General features: G+C 45.5%; 1 protein-coding gene across 1 annotated transcript in view; it reads right to left on the reverse strand.

Annotated features, from left to right (window-relative positions):
• LOC149364756 (lachesin-like) overlaps positions 1-22,602 on the reverse strand; it is a 120,239-nt gene extending 97,637 nt beyond the window's left edge. Inside the window, exon 1 of the mRNA XM_089570186.1 lies at positions 22,129-22,602. Coding sequence (XP_089426312.1) covers positions 22,129-22,210 — 82 coding nt within the window. The 5' untranslated portion in view covers positions 22,211-22,602. The remainder of the gene's footprint in view (positions 1-22,128) is intronic.
• Positions 22,603-23,337: the final 735 nt, after the last annotated feature.

Below are 23,337 nucleotides of genomic sequence, written 5' to 3' on the forward strand. Positions count from 1 at the left end.
CTATGCGCATTGTATAGGCCACCAAATTCTGACGCTGATTACCTGGGCAGGCTGCAGGATCACCTTTCATTGTTTGGCAAGAAGAGCATAATTCTTGCTGGTGACTTTAATGTTCCAAGCATCGATTGGTGTACTGAAAATTTCGAATCAATGCATGACTCAGGCCTTCTTTGCGATATTATGTTTGCTCATAATCTGAAACAAGTCGTCTTGGAACCAACTAGGGTAAGCGGATCTGCCAGCTCTATTCTCGACCTAGTGTTTTTAAACCGCTCGATTTCTGATTCTTCAACCGTAGTATACAATGGCATATCTGACCATAAGATAGTAGTTGTATCTTTCGCTCTATCGAAAGGCCATCAAACAAAAACAATCAAACACAAAATCATTAAAGATTATTCAAAGGCAAGAGACGAGTCTGTACTGGACCACTTAGAACTGGCATTTGAAACGTTCTCAGCCGAGAACGTGCCAGAATTATGGGCAAAACTGAAAGAGCTTTGTCAGTATTGCATTAATAACTTTATTCCAGATAAAAAGATACGCTTGAAGAAAACAAATCCATGGATTAGCCGGTATATTATTCATTTGAAGAGGAGGATTAAACGCCTAAAAAGAACTAAGTCCCCCAAATCAAGTTCCTTAAACGCGTTGATGGTGGATTTGTCCTCTAGCATCCAGTCGGCCAGGCAACGTTATTTCACTGAAACCCTTCCGCAGTTTATGCAAAAAAATCCTAGTAAATTTTGGAACCACCTCCGGGATTCCACTCAGCCTGTTCAGCAGATAATTGTGAATGATGAGGTCATAACATGTCCACAACAAATGGCAGCGCATTTTAATTCGTATTTCCATTCTGTGTTTTCCATTAACGATGATGACGATGATGTTAATAATCTGAACATTGTTCCTAATTCCTCATTTGAGCCTGTTATCTTGGTATCTTATGAGGGCATCGTGGAGATGCTTCTCAGACTTGATCCAAAGTGTTCTACTGGTCCTGATGGTATTCCAAATGCATTCTTAAGACGTTATGCAGAATCCCTAGCCAATTTCTTATGCAAAATCTTCCGTGAATCACTAATGTTAGCTTCATTACCTCCTGATTGGCTCACAGCCAGAATCGTGCCTATTCACAAGAACGGGGACCGTTTTTCGGTGGGGAACTACCGTCCTATCTCCTTAACTTGTTCTTCATGTAAGCTCATTGAACACATGGTTGCAAATCATATAATGCAGATTCTAAATACAAATTCAGCGCTTAGTCCATGTCAGCATGGTTTTAGAAAGGGATTTTCAACTGTTACGCAATTAGTCACAGCTATCCATACCTTTAGTGCCGTATTAGATAAGTCCGGACAAGTAGACGTCATTTACCTCGATTTCAGTAAAGCATTTGATAAGGTTGTGCACAATGAACTACTACTCAAACTTAAAATAATAGGAGTACCTCCACCACTCATAAAATGGATTGCTGCTTACTTACGGCATAGAAAACAGTATGTGGAGATTGACGGTTTTAGTTCCCCTCCTCTCGAGGTCACCTCAGGTGTTCCGCAAGGGAGTGTGTTGGGTCCCCTACTGTTTTTGGTTTATATAAATGATTTAGTTTCTGCCATTGACGAAAATGTAAAGGTTAATCTGTTTGCTGATGACTGTATGCTATTTAAAGAAATACGTTCGGTTTCGGACCAAGCCCTGCTTAATACTGCTTTAAATGATGTTTCATCCTGGTGTACGAAATGGGGAATGTCACTAAACCCTAAAAAAACTGTATTTATGCGTATCACAAGGAAGAAGGTGCCTCAAATGTTTAACTACACCCTCAATTCTACAACTATGACTCAGGTAACCAAGTACAAATACTTAGGCGTAATCATTAATGACCAGCTCACATGGAGTGACCACATTAGTCATATAACTTCTTCTGCAATGAAAAAACTGGGATATTTAAGACATAAGTTAAGGGGAACACCAAGCAATGTAAAGAAATTAGCTTACGAATCCATTGTTAGGCCAAAACTCGAGTACGCTGCCGTGGTATGGGACCCTCACACGAAAAAGGACATTGCGCAGGTAGAAAAAGTTCAAAGGCGTGCTGTGCGCTTCATTTATAATAAATATAAAACCTCCGAATCTCCATCTCTCCTTATGCAAACAAACCAGATAAAACCTCTCAGCATCCGAAGAAAGATAGCAAGAATAGAATTTTTGTACTGCTTAATTCAGGGAAAGTTTGGCATCTCGGCAAGTCCTTATGTTACTCCATCATCAGCTCGAAAAACGCGACACACACACAAGTACAGTTTAACTCCTCACTTCGCAAAAACAAACTCCCATAAGTTTTCATTTTTTCCGAAAACAATCAGTGAATGGAACTCACTACCGGAAGAGGTTTTTACTTGTCCTAACTTCAAAGAGGCCATTACAAATGTCTTTTAACCCCTGAAAATGCCCTTCTGAAACGTGAATTTATGACTATTTTATATGTGACGAAGATGTATATCGGAGTGCTTTTATATCTGCATGCATGAATTTTAAACATATGTATGTATGTAAGATGTTCTGTAACCATTTCTTGTGCAATTTGCTTTTGCCCTTCCTGCTTGGACCAAAAAGGTCTGCAGTATCATGTAAATAAATAAAATAAATAAGTAAGGCATGAAGTTGGGCTAGTTGGTTCTTGGAATCAGTCATAATAAAACTGCGCAAACAAGATAGGACAACAAGAAGACGCACGAGCAGGAACACAGAAAGCACAGTCTTCCAACTCTTCCCAGACTTCCCAGAGTTGGAAGTCTGCGCTTTGTGTGTATCTGTTCGTGCCTCTTCTTGTTGTCCTGTCTTGTTCGCGCAGTTTTATTATGACTATTTCACCTAAGACTTTACACAATTTTTAAATATAGGCTTTTTAAGATAGGCTTTTGGCATATAGCTTTTTAAGATAGGCTTTTGGTGGTGCAGTACACCAGAACACAGCTAAGACGTGCTAACTAGCAGGCTGGTTAACAATTAACGAATACTTAACTTTCTAACCTTTACAGTTAGGCTCCTTAATTACTTAGAGGCGTGTAGACCACGGTAAGTAAAATCCGTATCAAACCAGTTTTTAGAATTTCGAGAACATGGTTACCATCGCCGCTGTGGCCCTACAAATTCTGGCGACATCGCGCCAAAATACATACATGCGCTTTCGAGAAGCTTGCAGGCAAAGCAACCTCTCTCTGCAGTGCACGTATCTCGTCGAAATAGTCAAATCATTTTGACCGCAGTGCCGAGGTAACCAAGCTTTCGCAATTCTAGAAACTGATATGGATATTGCTGACCGTGGGCTCTCGGTAACTAAGGAGTCTAACAGTAATAATAAAAAGTTAACTATTCGTTATTAGTTAACCAGACTGCTAGTTACTGCGTCTTAGCTGTATTCTTATGTACTGCACCGCTGACTATGCTGTACCGAAAAAATGCGCTCTTATAACTCAAAAATCTTATATTTAAGGAGGAGGAGGAGGAGGAAAGGCAGGGAAGTTAACCGGTAGATGAAACCGGTTTTATTCTCTACACTATAGGAAAGGGATGCGGGATATAAAGGGGTAAAAATTGTGTAAAGCCTTAGGTGAAACGCCCTGTATATAGTACACCGCCTTGCACATTGCCACACAGCCTTCCAGACCCCCGCCGATCCTTTCCCCTTACCACAGTGGCCCATCTGTCGCGCCTCCCAACACGTCAATCTGCAACGCACTCTCGTAACCTTGGCTCAGGACCTGCTAAATGCCTGAGTCAAAAAGCTGTTTAAATAAAAGAAGTGCCGCGCCAACAAAACGCGGCCATTGGGCAGCGCGTGCCGCGTGGCCCGCTGGTCCAGACAGCCAGCACGACACCCAGCTGCAGTGCCTATGGAAGCGATGTGGCTGCTGCGTTTATGAATACAAGTTCAGTGTACACTGGGAGTGGCCCTCGAATCAAGGGCGGTTTCGGTAGCATGTCCGGCATTGAGGAAAAAGCGCCGTGGCAAGTAGGTGTGTACACAGCACAAATCCTCCAGAATTTTGTTCGCGTTTTCGCAATATCGTGCTGAATCACAAAGTGCGCAAATATAGGCGATGAGTTTCGAGTATGCTCTGCGCGTTTCCAAGTGCGCCGCCCGTCTTGTACGCGTTATGGGCTCCGAATAGGCGGACAAGTATTGCAGAAACCCTTCCGCGACTTTGTGGTGCGCGTACAGCAGACAAGACAGCCATCAATGTGGAGTGCGTATCATGTTCCGCAAGAGGCTTCAATCACTGATACATAGCTGTTAGACTAGAGGGATAAAAGCTTGGCCTGTTGTAGCAACTAACTTAAAGACCATGTCATTTCCAGATTTGAATAGACGAAATAACTGTAGAGCGGACTTAGTCAGGTGCGGACATGCCCAAGACAGAACGTGCTTATGGGGCCTACTCTCACCATTCTAGTACTCTCTTCAACTCTGAGCGTACTTGATTAGGAACAGAAAACCACGGTTTGTGAAAATTATTCTTGAAGGCGCGTCTTGAACAGCGCAGCTGCATTACTTCAATGCAACCGGTGCTTTAGTGCAGACATGTCTTCTAGGACTTACAGGTTAGATTTTCGCGCATCTAGCGTAATTTTTGGTATGCAGTCCGGACTCAATGTAAATTCCGCACCCGGTACATAGAATGGTTCTAGGCATTTCGTTCTATATTGCGCAATATGGAAAAATAAAACGGAGTATAATCCGCGCCTATATACAGTATGCAAAGCCCACTTTTAAACATGAACAGCTTATGTCCTGTACTCCGGAATTTACGGTAATTTCGCGCCCGCACGTCATGGCAAATCTTTTATAACTGCACTGTCAGGACTCATCTTAATGACACCTTGATAGCCCATCAGAATGCACTAGAAACACCACAGGGAATCGCACGTGGCAACGGTTAAGTTTCAAAGCAAACAAACACGGTCTATTACCCACGCCGTATGGAGGACCTTCTGATTATTACCTGGAGTTCATTAACCTCCAAAGAGTGCTTACTAAAACAGCGCTTTTCTTTTTTTTCTTTTTGCAGTCTGCCTCTATCGACACGCATCGCCCGCAGCCTAAGTCGAACCCGTGGCCTCGAGCTGAGAAGTCAAACACCACAGCCACCTTCCATTTCAAAATTTTCGCCTCCCCCAACGTGCTCAGGGAAGGATGGTCACTACCCGGAGGCGAATCATCCATCGCAGGCACGACTGACAGGGCAGCCTATCCGTGCAACTCCTGCGCAGTAGTCCACGGAGCTGCGGCCGCGCGCCGTACGCATCGCCGGCCATTGTCTCGCGCGCCTGAATGGAGTGGAATGGCGACAGCGTGGAAATAAACAGAGCTCGGTTCGACCCCCCGCGCCCGACGCTGTACGAGCGAACCTTCCTCCTCCTCCGCCTCCTGGGCGCTGAGTTACGGCTCAGCGTTACGCGCTCCCAAACTGGTCCCCGCGGAGTCCCTCTCCGGACCCGGGGTCCCGTCCTCCGAAGGCGCTGACTAAGCGGCCGCGTGATGGAGTGGTCAGCTTCACTATAGCGCGCGCTCGCGCTCGCGCTCTCCCTTGGGAAAGGCGTTCGCGAAGAACGGCAGCGCGCGGACCTCCCGTTCAAGGACTGCCCCCGCAGAGCTCCATTCCTTTTCTTCCTGCGTGGCGCACTTCTGGCGAGCTGTATTTCTCGACGCCTTCTTCTCAGTGTGTGTACCTATACGGGCGCCTATTTGTCCCGCTGGATCGCCGGCGCGCGCACCAGTGACCGCAGCTTCTCGGGCCGATGTATGTTGGTTGGTGCTTTCATCCTGACGCGGCTGAATGAGGTGCGAGTCGGCTGGTTGTATGGTGAACAGTGTGTATCAGTGGAAGGTTACAGCCCATCTGAGGTACCCGCAGAAGAAGATGTCGCTTAGTATGAAAGGCTGCTAATTACTGCGGCGCTGGGCAGTTCTTTTTCTTTTCAACTGTTGTTATAATGACGTTTATGGTAGTGTTGACGATGATGCTGCTATCCCTGCAAAGTCCATGCTTTTCCTTATATACTGCGCAAGTTGCAAGGTCAGATTGTCGACTTGATAAGCACTGCATGGATTTCGTGAGACACCATGAGTGCGTCGGATTCGGCATGAAGCGGGGTTACTTTGGCTACGATTAATTGATGTCAGAAATCGTCGTAAACGTAGACACGTTCGGAAGAAATTAATCAGGCTCAAGGAATCGCACCAAGGTGTCCGCGCCACTCCTGTTCTCAAGACTATGCCTTATAATCGCAGCAGTGCGGCTTCCTTAAAATTAACACTATTCGACGAGCCATTACACCATACTGCGAGCACTACAGTTTTGCCCATTACTGATGGCCGCCATCTTTAGGCCATTTGTTGAGATTTTACGTAATTCGAATTTAGAAGCATTTCACAACATACTTAACAATGTTTTATTGTTTTTCTCTCTTTTTGGTTCGAAATTTCAAGAACCTAGCATGATTAGAGGCACTGTGCATACATATACATACTTGGAATGCTTTCGCACTCCCATAAGCTGTTTTTAACCCCTACTGTCAGAGAGATACCGACAAGGTTCATGCTTGAATATGGAAGCCTTGTCTTTATCCAACAGATGCTATTTCTTCCTTATATTAAGTGCAGCGTTTATGGTGCTGCTGACTCTAAACTTAAAGACGTGTTTTCGTTCTCGGCCGCGGCGGTCGCTGTTCGATAGGGGCGAAATGCTAGAGTCCCATGTACAGTACGATGATAGTGCGCGTAAAGAACCCCAGGTGTTCGAAATCATCCGGGACCCTCCACTACGGCGTTCCTCATGGCCTGAGTCGTTTTGGCACGTTAAACGCTGCAATCCAAACCATTGTTCCTTTCTTTATTTCTTCCTGTCTTTCCTCCGGCCCGTGTACTGTGCGATGTCAGTGCACGTTAAAGAAACCCAGGTGGTCGAAATTTCCGAAGACCTCCACTACGGCGTCCCTGAGTTGCTTTGGGGCGTTAAACCCCAATAAACCGAACCAAACCTGGCTTTCCTCCTTCTTTCCTTCTTTCAATTTAAATGTCTAGCTCTTTCGTTCGTTCATTTTTATTAGTGCGAAAGCACTATTCTGATGGGTAAACCCCGAGCAAGATCTTGAGAGAGTGGTGTGTTTGCGATGTTTGTGAGTTTGTGTCAAGTGAAATAACGGAATAAAAATAGGGCAAATAAATATTCGCAGCTGCAACTCGGACCAGCGGCGAAGCAAACAGGTAAGCTTCGCAGGCCCCTTCGCGAGAGCAGTAGGCTATCGCCGCAGCCGAACACGCCTTTTGTTAAATTGCAGCACGCTCTCGCGCTGTGCATTGCACATCGTCTTTTTCGTGAGAAGATACTGCAATCAAATTAGTGTTCGCGCTTTGAGCTATGTGGCAGTGGTGACAGAGAGATCTGTGCTGCATGCGTTGGGCGTGGACAACGTTGTGGCAAAAACAGAGCACTAGAGAAATACTCGGTGGCGTCGACAACATTTCTGCAGAAACGCGGCACTGGAGGTTAGGCAGCCGGGGTACGCTGGGTAAATTGACGTTGACGATGAAAAAGTTTAAGACGCGCATAACTGGCTCCCTGGGTCTGAAGACACGTCAGTCGTGCTTTCAGGTACTTTGCGGTAGCGTCCACCTGCAAACATCTGTGCTTTCGAATAATATATCTCGTACTTAGCAATGCTAAACCGCCGGTATTTTTTTTCTCTTCTTTTGCCTCCCTCTTCTATTCATTCGTTTGCTTTCATTCGTTCCTGGTTCCTCACTTTCCCGCGTTTTCTCCTTTTTTGCAGTGCAAAGCCAGTTTTTCAATTCCCCTTCTCCTCACACGCCCGCACGATTCACTCAGCATCTCCATGTAATTAGGTGTGTCTCCTTCCTGAGAGACTTTCAACGAAGGCGCTAACTGCAGTTATTGCATGTGGGGCTGAGTTAGAGAACTTTGACGGCCAGAAGTTGAACTACGCACGCCACATGAATGGAAACTCAGCGCGGCTGGCTGCCGTAGAACAGCGCTCCGCGCGTGCAAGTGAATCACAAACCCGCTTTTCGAGCAGTCCACGCCACATAATTGGGAAAGCCAATAAATCACTGCTCCGGGAACCAACCTACGCAACGACGGTTATACGTAAGCAATATGAAGACATATTTCGTTAGCTTTGTGAAGGTTTACAAAGTATGTTCTGGAAACCATGCATTAATCTTTGCTCATAAAGCCTTTCTGTGCAGCCCCCCCCCCCCCTCCCCTTAATCAGGCTAGCGCTTATCGCCATTGCAGCAGGATGAAACACAGTGGTGCCTTTTTGCGGCTTTAGTATAGCTCATCGGAAACCGGCGTATGTGGCAAGGTATACTTAATCAAAGTGCCATGGCATTTTCTGCAGCACAGATAAATATGAGTTCGCTACATGCCGCTTGTAACAAAGAGTGTGCCATCTGAATATTTTTGTCGTAGTGTTCGAGAACTTTTTCAGACTAGGTTATTAAGGTCGAACTGCGGATAATGAATGCAATATAGGAAGCGTTACTAAGAAGCACTAAGTAACAATTTCGGACAAATTTAATTGCGAGTGTTTCAACAGATACAAGAGAGAGCAAAAGAGAAAATAGAAATAGGCGAAAATACGAAAGCTGCGCAGACAGTGTTGGATAGAAATTCTACTTTAACTTTTGACATAACTGCGTAACAATGTTAAACGCGCGTATCTGCATTAGTTTCGTTATCTAACGTATAGGCTGTTGAAGGTACTGAATTCGCACGTATCCTCCCATATCCTCACTTCTTTTTAAGAAAGAGTGTAGCAATAAGGTACTCTTCAAATTGTTACTATATAAGTCAGCTTCCGGCTCCCAGCGGCCAAATAACTCCTACATTCTGGCGCATCACCATGAGCTTATTTGTAATTCTCATGTAAATCTGCATTTTGCCTCATATGTATTAAACAAAATATGCGTCATAAGGTGTTTCTGCATGTTTCTGAATGCATGTAGACGCAGAGCACGGAGAATGATCACAGAAAAAGAACTGTTGGAGCTACGGCTGCAATTTTTTTTCACGTTGACGGGAACATCCAGATTTGAGAAGCCAATTTTCATTAGTGCTGACAATTAGAACTCTCCCCTCTGTCTGAAAAGCATATATGAAAAAAAAGAGAGGCGTAATCAGTCATCACTTCCACCGTTGTCTCCGTCATCACCCTAACTGTATCTACTACAGACAAAGGTCACTGCCACATCCCTCCCATTAACCATGTCCAGTTCCAGCCGCAGCCACCTTATAGCTGCAATCGTTTTAAATTCGTGCGTCCATTTTTCTTCTCTTGGAATCTACTTCTTTAATGTAAAGAACCACCTGTTAGCTTCCCTTCGCCTTGCATGTCTTGCCAATGCCCATTTCCTTTTTTTTTTTTGATATTAACTAGGACATAATTAAGAAGCATCTGTTCTTTGATCCATTCTGCTCTCTTCCTGTGCCTTAGTTACACATATCATAGAGGGTATCATTTTGAGGAAGGCTGAGGACAAACGGAGAATAAGAACATATTATTGTTTTCAGTAAAAATTGGTTCTCTCGCTTTTCCTGGGTGCGTTCATGTTTTTTCGCAAGACAAAGACGCATTTGTGTCTGACTAAAAAAAATTGATGGCGAACTTTTCCCGCAACTAGGTTCAAATGCTTAACGTGTAAACAGAGAAGGACTGGTTGCTGCTCTCTTGAAGTGAATGGCTGTGTAGCATAGCCTCTGAGATCCGCACAATAAAATTCGCTGTCGACGTGCACAGTGCAGTTGCGAAATCGGCCGGTGATGGCGACACTTGCAACTTCGTTTTATTGCGAAAGCATTACTAGTACCATTACGAGAAAAGTCGGCGGCGTGTATGTGTGTGTGTCAGATCAAATGGCACAGAAAATCCCAGCGATGGCAAGAAAAATAGGGTGATATCATCAAGCCGCCGTATGACGCATACAGCACGCCGAGCACTACCACTTCCGATAATCCTATACATGTCGTTCGTGTATATATACTCCTCACTGGCCGACGTCGAAGAGGCGCCCGTTTTCCTGACAACATTCGTACCAAATTGGGACGCAATCGTTTTTCGTGCAGCGCTCCGGGTTATGTCATACGATTTCTCGTTGCGTATAGCTTGCATGTGCTAGTCAAGTTGGAGGCTATCTTGCGACAGGGATTCGAACCGACGACGTATGCACCTTCAAGGCCAACTTAAATTTGGGTCAGCGTTCCTTTAAAGCTAGAGGGCTTGGGGTTGACGGTGATGAGGTTCAGTTTTAATGCTACACAGTCATGAGTTTACGCAGCTTACGCAGCGGTATTTGCTTTATGAAGGGCAGAAATTCATCGGTTACACGGTACACAGTCCAGCCCACTTATTATGAACATGACGCTCACGCGGATTGTGTTCGTTGTATCCGAAATTCGCAGTATGTCAGCTTGCCCTGTCACAACCAAAAAATACAGTCAGACAAAAGTGGTGTTTATTTCTTGAAAAAGCCCCTTGTGCAGGCGCCGCATGCCGCGTTATCAGGTGGGCCGGAGGGATAACCTCGTGACTAGCATCCAAACTTCTCAAGTCGCTGTCAGTGGTTGATTACCGACTGTGCCCACTAGTTTCACTTTCAACACTGCTAGTGTCTCGCGCCTACCACTCTTCTGCTTCCACTTTAGAATGTCTGTCCAGCCAGCACACACGCACGCACTAATTGACATAGTAGCCTGTCGAGGTGGGCTTGGCCGGTGGTTAACTGCAGTTCTAATTTCGCCTTTTCTATTGCTTCCTATTGGTGTGGGTGTGTGAGGTGGGGAGGGGGGGGGGGGGGGCACAGGAGTAGAAAGGAGACACTCTTCGGTCTCCGCGCTGATGGGAAACGTGCGTTTTTCGACTGAGGGGGGCGAGTTTCCGACGCCTCCTCGTTCATTATAACCGAGTGGGGCTGTCATGCCTGTTCGTTTTTTTATGAGACACAGTGCCAGAGCCCTAGTGCATATATTGACGGCAGCTCCATCCACGCTCATAATTGGCGACAATTCGTTATGTCTGCAACGTTCAAAGTTGGTTAGACTATATTATGCTAATCTATATCTAGTTAACACAGCATTTAATGTCCTATATAAGTCATTATTCGCGGCACGCCAGTGTAACGGAGAGTTCGCTATATTGATTTCCAGGCACCCGGGCGCTAACTAGTGATGGAATGGTCTCCATTACGGAGATCCTCGCTAATTCTGTATCTGAATGGATGACTTGAGTTGTAGCTGTATGGGTTTGGGAGGCGCGATATCGACCAATGTGAGTCTAGATTAACAAAAATTGTGCGCAGATGGACGTCATTCATACTGAATCATTGGATCATGAGCAAATCGCTAAGTAAACATAATAGCTATGACGATTGCCGAAGGAGGCCATGTTGTTTAGCCGTGCGCTTGCTAATAAAAAAAACAGCCAAAGAGACGGCAGCTAAGCCGTGGATATTCTCTAACCGACCTCACACGGTGAGACTTCCTAAGAGCCCTAATAACACCTCGCCTTGTTCATCAAATTTGAATCGGCCTTCACGTGGTCTATAAGCGTTTTCTGGAGCTATTAGCAGTAAAGAAAATAGAAACAGGAAAAAGAGTGCGTTTTTATGCTGCAGATCTAGCAGTGCGGCGCACATACTCAAGGCAACTAGACGATAGCCAGATTTTCTTAATCCTCTTCTTAGGGCACCAAAAAAGCCCTAACTTAAAGCTTTTTCTTGGATCTCTTCTTCGCTTTCTTGGATAAAGTCAGGTGGCTTTCTTGCAATGCCTTTCATGAAGGCTTTTCTGCTAGTATATGCAGCTAGCGCCGACGAAAGAAAAAAGCTGGAAGATATTCATCTTTCTCTGTGATGAAGACGTGACGCAGCGCTTGTGTCACGGACCGGGTGGCCCTTATTATAAGCGTTTTGCCCCTGACGGAGCTGTGCCTACACATTATAGAAACCGACGAATTTCCTCCTGCACAGTGATTCGTACCCTGCACCCCAAGCATGCTTGTCGGATGGTCTACTCCAAAGTCCAGTTCGACTGTGTGAAGCGACTCTGTGAGGCTAACCTTTGTAAACAGGGCATGCTTTGGATAGCGCCCATTTCCAATCATGACAATGCCACAGTTCTACCATATAGATAACAACCAAATGATTGCCCACAGAAGAGATAGCGAATGAAACGAAGGCAGCGACTCCGTCTTGGGCGCTTGTCCTGTCTCCAGCGTTTCGTCCTCGTTTTTTTGCGCCAGTTCATAATTCTTCAGCTATGCTTTTTCTGCAAAGCGGGCGGAACGCGGCTCCTCTTCTCTCCGCGTTTTCTTGGTATCGTAAGAACAAGCCCAGTAGAGCGCTTGTGCTGTTCAGGTTTCGCCCCACTGTAAGCTCTGCAATGAGCCAGGTAGTTGTATGTTGTATCGTGGTTCGGCATTGATGAGTACAAACCTTCCAGGAAAATTCTTTTACTCTTTCTTTTCCGTGGTGCCTGTTGCTTCATTAAATTGCTAAAGAGCTTGAAAAGAAAAGCGAATGTCGCTAGATGTGGTTGGAGAAAGGCTTCTCCGCGTTCTTACGTCGCAGCCTTGGTGTTTAATCAAGTTTAGTTTAGTTTAGTTTAGTTTATGGGGTTTAACGCCCCAAAGCGACTAAGGCTATGAGAGACGCCGTAGTGGAGGGCTCCGGAAATTTTCTTCAACGTGCACTGACATCGCACAGTACACGGGCCTCTAGAATTTCTCCTCCAAAGAAATTCTAGCCGCCGCGGCCGGGATCGAACCCGCGTCTTTCGGGTCATTTTAATCAAGTGCATTTTAGGACAAAGATACCCGTATGTACTGTAGTCAATGGTAGAGAGAGGGTAGGCATGTAGTTCTCTGACATACACACGATGAACAAGAGAGGGGAAATCCTCAGGGGCTTGCCAACGTTTCGACAAGAGGACTTCTCTCTGTCTGGGCAAAGACATGTACAGAGGGCAAAACGCATGTCTAGAACACGCTCTGAGCGTGTTTCGGGCGTAACACGTGATAACTAGTGATTAGATTTGGTTAAAAATGGCCTGGATCTAAACATGGGCTTATAAACTCTTATAATTTCATCGTGATTTTTTGGCTTATTGGTTGCAGCGGCTTTGGGTGCTCCGGAACGCAGAGTTTGGTTGTTCTAGGCATGTGTTTTGCCCTCTGTATATATGTCACCCGTGGGTATTTGGTGAGAGCGTGCTGTTTTCTTCACGCAAGAATGAACCACCGAAAAATACGAAGTATTCAATGTGAGCATGTTTCAGATAATACAACTGAGCCAAACTGTACTCAATATCGACTCGAAAGAGGACTTTTAGAAAGAAATGCGCGATCAATGACTTCGAGCGTTACCAGCTCTTCAATCAATGCTACGTTAGCTAATCTTAAATCACCGAATGAGATCCAGCTTGACACGACTTCCGCAGATGATTAGGCAGAAATGTCAGGGGAACTATTGTCTAACAAAAATGTTCATCCTAATTATTTTAACAAGTCTCCTCGCATATTGTGGCACCTTAACAATAAACATGCGTAAAAACATAAATAACTTAAGTAACATGAATGTGACATATTTTCTTTCACCCGAATATCAGCTAATTCACACTTTTTTACCACATTAATAGCGACACATTGGCTTGGACTACATAGTATAAATGTTTAGGTGTCCACCTTACTGCGAATGTTTCTTAGGTTGATCATAAAACCCCCATTTTTGCTAACCTTTCGAGGTCATTAGGGTCCCTTCGCCGAAACCTGCAAAGCACTATCCCTCACGTGCGTAAAGAAGCTTAAATAACTTTTGTCAGACTGCAGCTAGAGTACGCATCATCCTTGTTCTCACTTTCTTAGAAATACTTGATATGTAAGTTATATGCGAACAAGAACAAGCCTTGTCGTTTTGCTTCGTGAAATTATAATTACCAGTTCAGTGCAACAACTAAAACTCGAACTTTTACTCCATCTATTAAAAATTTGTCGCGGCATAGCCTTTTTATTTGCATTTCTTAAAGGCCCCGTGCCCACCCCAGCGCAGCAGACACTCTCTACCTCTCTTTGAGCGAGCCTCCTCTCCTTCCATTCCCTCCTCGAAATTCTTCTCTCCCGCTCCTCGTCGAGTAGGCTCGGCAAGGCAAAATCACCCCTTCCTTCTCCGATGTAAGCCGGAGGCGTGGTGTCTGTGGAGTGCGTCACAGGGCGACGTCATGGCCCCGCCTTCAATAGAATTCTTTTCTTGGTTTTTGCATTTTCTCCGCACACTGAACGATCGAGAGGCGCGATCGGCTCGACCACCTGGACTTGTTAGCGAGCGCATCCTTTCATACATCTGTTTGTCATTCCCAGTTAACGAGCCACCTTTTCATTTTCTTTTAGGCCTCCCCACCGTTTCACGAGCGGAGGGGCGGAAGTCGGTTGTGTTCGAAACACACGGCGAAGCGCGGACCCGGCAACCGCCCGTTTGCTTTTCTCCATGCGTGTTTGTGTTCTGTGTGTTTGTGTCTTTTCTCCGCTCGAAAGCATATGTCATTCATTGGAGTCAAGGCGTACGCAAGATGCACGAAAGATAAGCGGTGTGTGTGCGGAGCGGTGAAGTGGGCGAGCGAGGGAAAGGCTCTGCTGCACTACTAATTAAAACCTTGTTTTGGGGGGCTCGCATAGAAGAAAAGAAACTGAGAAGGGAGCGCGCACGCAGAGCGTCTCGTGACGTGATCACGGCGGGGGGGGGGGAGGGGGGGGGGGCGAACCAACTCCCTCAGTTTTACTATTTTTTTACTTTTTTATGGCTAGGGTTCAAGGCTGTCGCCGCACGCTCCCTCCGCAGTTTTTTTTTTTTGTTCCTTCATGCGGGTTTGTAGGCATGAGCCAGAACAGAAGGCGCTGCGGAAAGCCTTGTGCAGACGACGCGACGCCAAGGCTACGCCCAACCTTCTCCCGTCAGTCAGAACGATGCACCAATGGAGTGCCTTTAGCGAAAGTAGCCCCCCTTGACGTCAGCGGGGTGCAGAGTAGTGGGCCGGGCCCGTTTTTGAAGGAAGGAAAGAACGAACGGGCTTTGATTTGAATTTTCGCAGCTTTTCGGGGCGCGCATGGCTCTAGTATTTTGCAGAGGTTATCTTCGATGCCTCATCTATGCAGTGGGCTTGTTTTTCAAAAATGTCCGGACCCTGGGCAGTGGCCCTTTAAAAACGCCCATGGCCCACCTTCACCCTTCGCACATCTAGAGCATCCCGCCTACTTATCATATTGATTACATCAAAATTGTAACTACGCCCGTACACATGCCTTTAACTCCTCGCCACTTCCGCGCGCCCTCCGCCTATGGAACGATCTTCCAGACTGCATCGCCCTGAATCGCAATCATGACACCTTTCGCGAAAATCTACTCCAACACTTCGTTGATAAGGTTTAGCCCATTATATCTCTACTCATCATTCACCTAACTTTGTTTTCGGCCACTTGAGGCTACTGCTTGGTTGGGTTCTGTTTATGCGTCGTTGTCCGCGTATACCTCCATACTGTTTCGCTGCTCTTTTTTTATTGGGTAGGAGGAGGGGGGGGGGGGGGGGGGGGGGCATGCATAACAACAACAACAAAAACAATATTCTACTGTGTTTCATGTCGCATCTTTGTTGTCTGGTAATTCACATCATTTGTTGTGATTTTAGTTATCATGTATTGGGAGCTCACATGTTTTGGGTCTGTTTCGCTTTATTTGTTATTACACTTTCGATTTCTAACCTACCTTACACAAACTTTCGCATTCAACCCCCCCCCCCCAAATTGCATGGAGTTTCTATGCGCAATTTTTGACAGCGTTGTATCGATTTTCCACTCTATAGAGCCAAATCAGCCGTAGTCAAGAAACCGTCAAAAAGTGTAGCCGGCGGAAAAACTGAATTCACAATATTCCACAACTGTCAGAGCAAGTGCGCATAAGGTTATCGACCCGTAAAAAAGCAGCTTTCAGCACCTGAGATGTTACAGTGGCCGCTCGTTCCTGAGCATGTTCGTTGTATACGCGCGCTAAGATTACTCAGAGAATGGAGACGCCTCCCAAGTGTGTCGGTCCCCCTTCGGAGGGCGTGTCGGTCGCGCCCGTGACAGATGACGGCGGCAAGTGCTTTCGGCCGCTCTCTAAAAAGATTGCAGGGTGGGGAGCCGCTCACACCGCAAGAGCGCCGATACACGGTCCCTCCCCGAACTCACCGCATGCGCCCGCTTCACGCCACGTCTTTATCTAATACCAAAGGGACGCTTACGAACAGCTCATCCCATCTGGAGCGCAAGGCTGTTTTTTTTTTGTTAGCTTTTTTTTTTCGGGGAGGGGGGGGGGGGGGGAGTAGACTGCACATTTACCCGCTAGCCCACGAAGGTTGTGAAAGAGCAAAATGAAAACTGGAAGGCAAGTGAGACTCGAAGGTGTATCACTTCACGCTCAAATGACGCGTAGCGATCAAGAATGGCGCCTCATGCCGCAGTACCTACGAATTCTAGTATTCCCGACTTTTCCAGGCCTTTGTCTTCGTATTCTTGCATTCATTCTTGGTGCGGAGAATCGCGTTCATGCTATTTTTATTTATTTCACTTGTGGGCTTTCCTTTTTAGCATAGGCCTTTCTGAGTACGCAGTAGTGCTTCACGGTATTTTAATCCAGCGCTTCATTATACTTTAATATACAGGGTGTTTCACCTAAGACTTTCTGCAATTTTTAAAAATAAGCTATTTGAATTAGATGCGCGCTTTTTCTGGTATAGCATTGTCAGTGGTGTAGTACATCATAATGCAGCTAAGACGTGCTAACTAGCAGGCTTGTTGACCAATATTTAATAGTTAACTTTTAAACTATTACCGTTGAGCTCCTTAATTATTGAGAGGCATGTAGCCCACCGTAAGTGATGTCCATATCAGTTTTTAGAATTTCGAGAACGCGATTATCCTCGGCGCTGTGGCCCAAGAAATTTCGCCTACATCGCGCCAAAATACATGCGGTTTGAGAAGTATGCAGGAAAGCAACCTCTCCAATGCACGTAACTCGTCGAAATAGCCAAAATGTATAGGGCCACAGCGCCGAGGATAATCGCGTTCTCGAAATTCTAAAAACTGATATGGACATCACTTACGGTGGGCTACATGCCTCTCAATATTTAAGGAGCTCAACGGTAATAGTTTAAAAGTTAACTATTAAATATTGGTTAACAAGCCTGCTAGTTAGCACGTCTTAGCTGCATTATGATGTACTAAACCACTGACACTGCTATGCCAGAAAAAGCGCGCATCTAATTCAAATAGCTTATTTTTAAAAATTGCAGAAAGTCTTAGGTGAAACACCCTGCATACTTAGACTGCGCCAATAGCTCTTACTTAAGATTAGATTTCTTAATTTTTTTTCTTTTAGGCAACATAAATTTTTTAAAATCACACAGCTTATTCAAAATCTATGTACGACATGCTCATAAACCTTTTAACGACGATGTCCAGCCGTTGAGTCATGGCCATTCCTTTCACTCAATAGTTTCTATCAAAGACGCTGCGGCTGCAGCCGGAACACACTCTGTCGGTTGTCAAAGCCAGGTCTACGACAAGCAAATCACAATGGTGGGTCGGCTGTTTTTTTTTTCTTGTGCGTAGAAGACAGGTTTTAAGTACACAAAATATGCTTCCGATCATTTAACACAACTCCTTGGTTTTTTTTCTAACAGGAGCGGCAGTAAGCGTGCGAAATGTTACCTCACCATGAGTTCGAAAGAATACAGGTGTTTTTTTTTTTTTGTTTTCATATGCGCACTTGCTTTCTCGTTGTCAAATACGACCTATGAATTGTACGAAGTGATTTCACAGTCTATAAAAACAGCAATGCGTATTCGCTTAATTTTTATGAAAAGTTGCCTATGGACTCTGCTTCACATTATTACTCTATGCATAAAATGCTCGTTATTCACTGAATACCTTTAGTTTTTGTTTTTTTCTTGAAATATTCTTTAAAATGAATGAAAATAAAACTAGACTTCAGCTTTAGGTTACCTTGAGTTGTGTTCACCTATGGTAAAGGGAACGATATTACTATTGCTTCGTTTTGTGCGAACACATCACGTTTTTCAAGCGCTTTAATGACCGCAAAATTGCTGTCACTCACTGATGGCCGAATTCTACATATAAGAGCTCTGAATATCCGAATGCGGCCGCAGACTTGAGCAGCATCGAGCGGATAAACATTGCACGGTTGCACTCCACAGCATCTGTTTCGCCTGCCATTGAATTAGCTGAAGATTTGACTGTCTTCAATGTGGGGTGCGAATTTGCACAGTAAAGAGCTTTTCGCTCAGTTCAGCGCGGCGGCACAAGTGCCCGCGACAGAGTGTGATGAACAAGGATTGAGATAAACTGTGGACATTTCAAACCTGCTAACGGTGTCTTGCGAAAGTAAGACGGCAACCTGCCTCCAGGTTAAAGTATCGCCCATTTCCGTTTGCAAAAAGAAAACAATTCTCCAAGATCTCTTTGACAGCCTAAACATAACACACTATAGTCTGCTGCCTGTTGTGTGCTGCAGCAGCCAGCTACTGCAAGTCGATTATCGCACTCATATGACCGAGCACGGGATCTGGGTCAACGTGAAGTAATGACACATCCTGGACTTTTCAGGAGCGTGGAAACATTTCATTAAAACTGACAAGTCCAAAACAATCGCTTTCTTGACTGCCAATAAAATGGGAGTTTTAATTTTTTCAGTTTAAGGCGGGCAACATCTGGCCCGAACTCAGCGCGTGTCACGGCCTGAAATAAACGGTTGCGTTAATACGAAATCATAAATGCGTTTTCGAAGCTTCTTTTTTTTTTCACTTTATTTCGGTCGATGACTCGCGCAGTGTTTACTAGAGGAACGAAACAGTCTTTATTTCATACGCATGTATGAGATTGATCTGTTTGTTCGAAAAAACTGAATCTGCAAACATGAAGCCACTCTCCAATTCTGGGAGATTACTAAATTCTAACTGTCCATTTTTACAGTAAAGAAGCAAGTAAAATTGTGTGAACTTATGCTTCAACGTACGCGTTCTCCCATTAATATTCTAACCCTACTGCTAAAAGCTTGTATTCACAATTTGGTGCCTCCCGCAGTATTCTAGGGGTGTCCGACGCACACTGTCGATCGCCATCTTTTGACAATTGTTCATTTGAAGCCAGGCTTTTGTCCAAAGTGAAATATTCCCCAACTATCGACAACTACGAACTTAGCGGACCCACAGGTCTTGTAAGAAACGTCCAACTGATTGTGTAATCTAACATGCGCTGCGAGTGGGAGAAGATTTCTATCTGCAAGCGTGGCTGCAAGGCATAACTACAGCCATGCCGGTTTGATGAGCGAACACATCAACGCACATAATAAGAATGAGCAAATTCTGTAGGCCTTAGTATCAGTAGAGTAGGCGTTACATGAGAACGCAACTACCGAGTCTACATACCGTTACATTACACACATCTACGGTCAGTGCTAATCATGAAAAATATTACTTTCATAAAGCTGCAGTCTAGTTCAGAAATTGGGGCGTACCTATTCGATGGTAGATTTGCGGAATGAAATTCATAACCGTATTTATTTTTTTTTTCCACGTGGTTTCCGACTCGGGCGTTTCGATTCTGAATTCTTGATCTCAGTGATCTGAACAGGAAAATAGGAAGTGCGTTTCCGGGAGCCATTTGAACTTACACGCCATTAGCTGGCTCTTGCATGTGCGTTCATTCTGGAAACCAGGTTTTTCTCTTTTGGCAGAGTCGTAGCGGGAAAAAGAAATGTCGCTTTCACCGCGACCCCATTAGTGACTTTCGAGACATTTTCTCTCGGTTGATGGCTAGAAAAAAAAGCCATTCGCTCCGGTGTATGCTTGAACTGGGATTTATATTCTCAGGTAGATAAAACAAATGTCTCTTTGGAAATATTAGCGGACATGAAGAAGAATAAGAAGCTCTTTAAATACCGTCTGTTATTTTTGAAAGCACTTTTTATGCGTAAGCTACATTACGCACTAAGAGCAGAAATTCTGTATTGCTGTTAACCAGGCTTGCTATGAGCACGACCAATAAGTGAAGTTGAGATCGCAAAACGAAGTTCTGGTAAACATAATCTTCACTCTTCACATACTGCTTCACCGCTGGCCGTTAGGGATAATACGGACATCTCCTATCGAATGACGACGGTTATTTGTTGGAGTAATTCTGGGCAGTTCGTATTTCTTGCAAAGAGATTTCGTCTACTAGGCATCGTGATTTGTAAGTTGCAGACTGCTGCTGTAGTGATATGCAGAAGCAGCTTAGCTCACTGTTAACACGTACTGCGTATCCATACTGTGCTTAGTGGCATGGGTGCGTGCTGTAGGGGTCGCGCGACGGAAACTAATTCTCACTGTGGCGGCACGCAGGTGACTTGAGGGATACAACCAGTAAAAGGGTGGTCGATATTAGGTCGCTTAATTGCAAATGTTTTTATCTCTCAGAATATTTTGCTCAGATTGTAATTATGCTGTGTAGCTTCTCCGTTTCCCTTCTGCTTTTCTTCTTCAAAAAAAACATAACACCTCTTTTCGAAAAAAAAATATGACGTCAATAATCTTTTTCAGACACCCGCTAGACCTGCTAAAAACACATTTTTTATAAAAAAAGTATCCAAAGATATTGTCAACGACATCGACAAGTCAGTTACAAAATCTATAAAGCTTAACATTTAATGCTTGACAATAACGATCGCTTAAATGCCTATATTGTATGTATCTCAAACATTACGTCTCAATATGAATGGAGACATTTTTACATCAGGTCAAAATTTGTTGCGGAAGAGCTGCAATATGCACTGGTAAACGTAAAAGGTCCAGTTCATTCTAATCTACAAATAACCAACCTTTCAGAGTGAACACGTGTTCAAAATGCAAAGATGCTCCACTGCTGACCTCAAAGCACCCTATGTTTGTATTCGATGCATAGTCGAACGTGTATAACTATAAGGAACACTTAAGCCCCGCCTTAAAGGTATTGCACAATAGCGGTAATGAGTTTATGCCCATAAATATGCGGAATTGGTCATTCTCTACTACGCACTCATAGATCCTTAGGAGTCCTCGTACCACTCCCCCCGCAGTGGCGCAGCGGTTAGGCGATGCACTACTGCCATACGAACGATGTGAGCTGCTGCCACCAGCGGTGCTTTTAAAACTCAGGTTGGTATTCCTGAGCGACCTCTCGCGACAAATGTTTAATTCATGTCCAGCATTCTTGGACAAAAATTGTGAATATGTGAGGTACTGTTACGGAAATATGGAAGACAATGGTACTTTCTTTCGATGCGTAGCACAATCTTGCTTTGAATGATTTTCCATCGCTCGCACTCAGCAGTTAAGGCTGCCCTAGAAAACCAAGGGGGAACGCTTTGGACGACAGCGAAAACGATAATAGCAAAAAAATGCAAGTCTACCAAAGAGACATACGTGGATATATTGCATGTTAGAGTGAAATATTACAATATGGTAAGAAATTGCGTTCGTAAACTTATTTCTGCTGAAAAACTCTGTTGTCCAGAACTGTTGGGTATGTTGACTGCTACCTGCCACAGTTGGCAATTTGCACACAATCAGTGAGCAGATTGAGATGACGTCAGATGTCACATGACATAGGTGGCCCACCACACCTTAGGTATCTCCTCTGAAGATTTTTCGTGGATTTTTCGCTTAAGGTGAAAGACGCCAACGATGGAGCCAGCTTTTATTCGATATGGAGCCCTGAACGCTAGCGCGTTAAAATGTTTTTATATATGGAGGCTATTTTTCCCCAAGTTTTAATCAAACGGACGAGCTAGTGGCCATGAGCTGCACGTTGCGTTAAAGGCATACTGTCAGGTATACTGTATATCCCAAGGAACACTATTTTTCTGCCAGAACTCTAAAATTGCAAGCACTTAGTTAGAGCAGCGTAATCGGCTAATTTCTAACAATCTTATTAAGGCAACAACGCACAAATTGCTGAAACACGGATTCTCTGTCTCACCTTGGAGGGATCCGACAAAGAAAAGCCCGACGACATAGGCGAAAAGTGTTGTGCGACGCGGAAAGCGTCTAATCCAGTTCATGGTGACCGTCGACCCAAAGGTCAGCGCTGGACAGCAGAGTTCAACCCCAGCTGTGGAGACTGGCGGCGGAGCGACGCTCGTTGGCCCACGAAGACGACAGATCACGCCGCCGGAGTTGCTGCCGCATCCCCAGGCTGCTCGTTCAAGCCAAACAAGTTCAAACCGGCTGTCGAATAAAAGCTTGCTCACGGGGCCCACAAGCCGTAAGTGCTGATCGCGTGAAAACGGCACATTCGTTCAACGAGTTGGGGCATATCGCCTGCTCTTGTGTCTCTCAGTACCGGCGTTCAGATGTCACAGCTCGAAAGAGCGCGCGCGCGCGCGCGCGAGCTTTCTTTCCGAACAACGTTCGGGCGATCACCGCGGAGCGGAGAGAGTAAGCACACCACGGCCCGGGCGTCGGGCGCGCTTTGAGCGCTCGGCGGCGGTCCGAGACTCTCGGAGGGTTGGGCCTGCCTTCCCTCCCCCTCCGCAGCGCGGTTGCACGGAGCGAGAGCGAGCGGTTCACGTGACGTTGCGCGCGCGACGGTTTTCCGAAGGCGGAACACGTGGACCGGGGGGCCTCCACATGAGCGACGGCTGTTGCTCCCGAAACATGCTGTTGGGGCCCGGCACGTAGTGCGCCCGGCGAGGCAGGCCTGCAGGCCACTGACGAAGGGACAGAGGCTTGGGCGGTGGCCCAGAGACGCGGGGACGCACGAAAAACTATTAGGGACACTTTGGAGCCGCTGCGAAAACGGCGTGCGCTGTTGTCTGCCGCGCGGCATTGTTTTTGTTCGGTGCGTGTTTGTTTTGCTGTCGGCAGCTTACCTAGGTCGCAGTGGTTCTTTCCAGCCTATAATTAGGCAAATGCATTGTCAACAAGAAGCAGAGACAAAGTTTTTACTGGAGCAGGCAAGCGCATAAATGCAGAGAGGTGGATGAGTGGATGTGCGTGCTCGCGCATGCGAGTGCGTCGGTTATGTTAACAACTATCCCTTACTCTGTCCCGACCAGCTGGCCATCTTCAGGGCTTCGATGGCTTCCTTTTTACCCTGTAGTTCACGCTTGTCGACTTTTTGTCAGTATTTCTGAGCTCCTTACCGAACACTTTACCTGCTCTGAAAGCATTGAAACCTTTTGCTGCG

The sequence above is a fragment of the Amblyomma mixtum genome, chromosome 2 (assembly GCF_055824585.1).
Source record: "Amblyomma mixtum isolate Tamu chromosome 2, ASM5582458v1, whole genome shotgun sequence".
Taxonomy (NCBI): Eukaryota; Metazoa; Arthropoda; class Arachnida; order Ixodida; family Ixodidae; genus Amblyomma; species Amblyomma mixtum.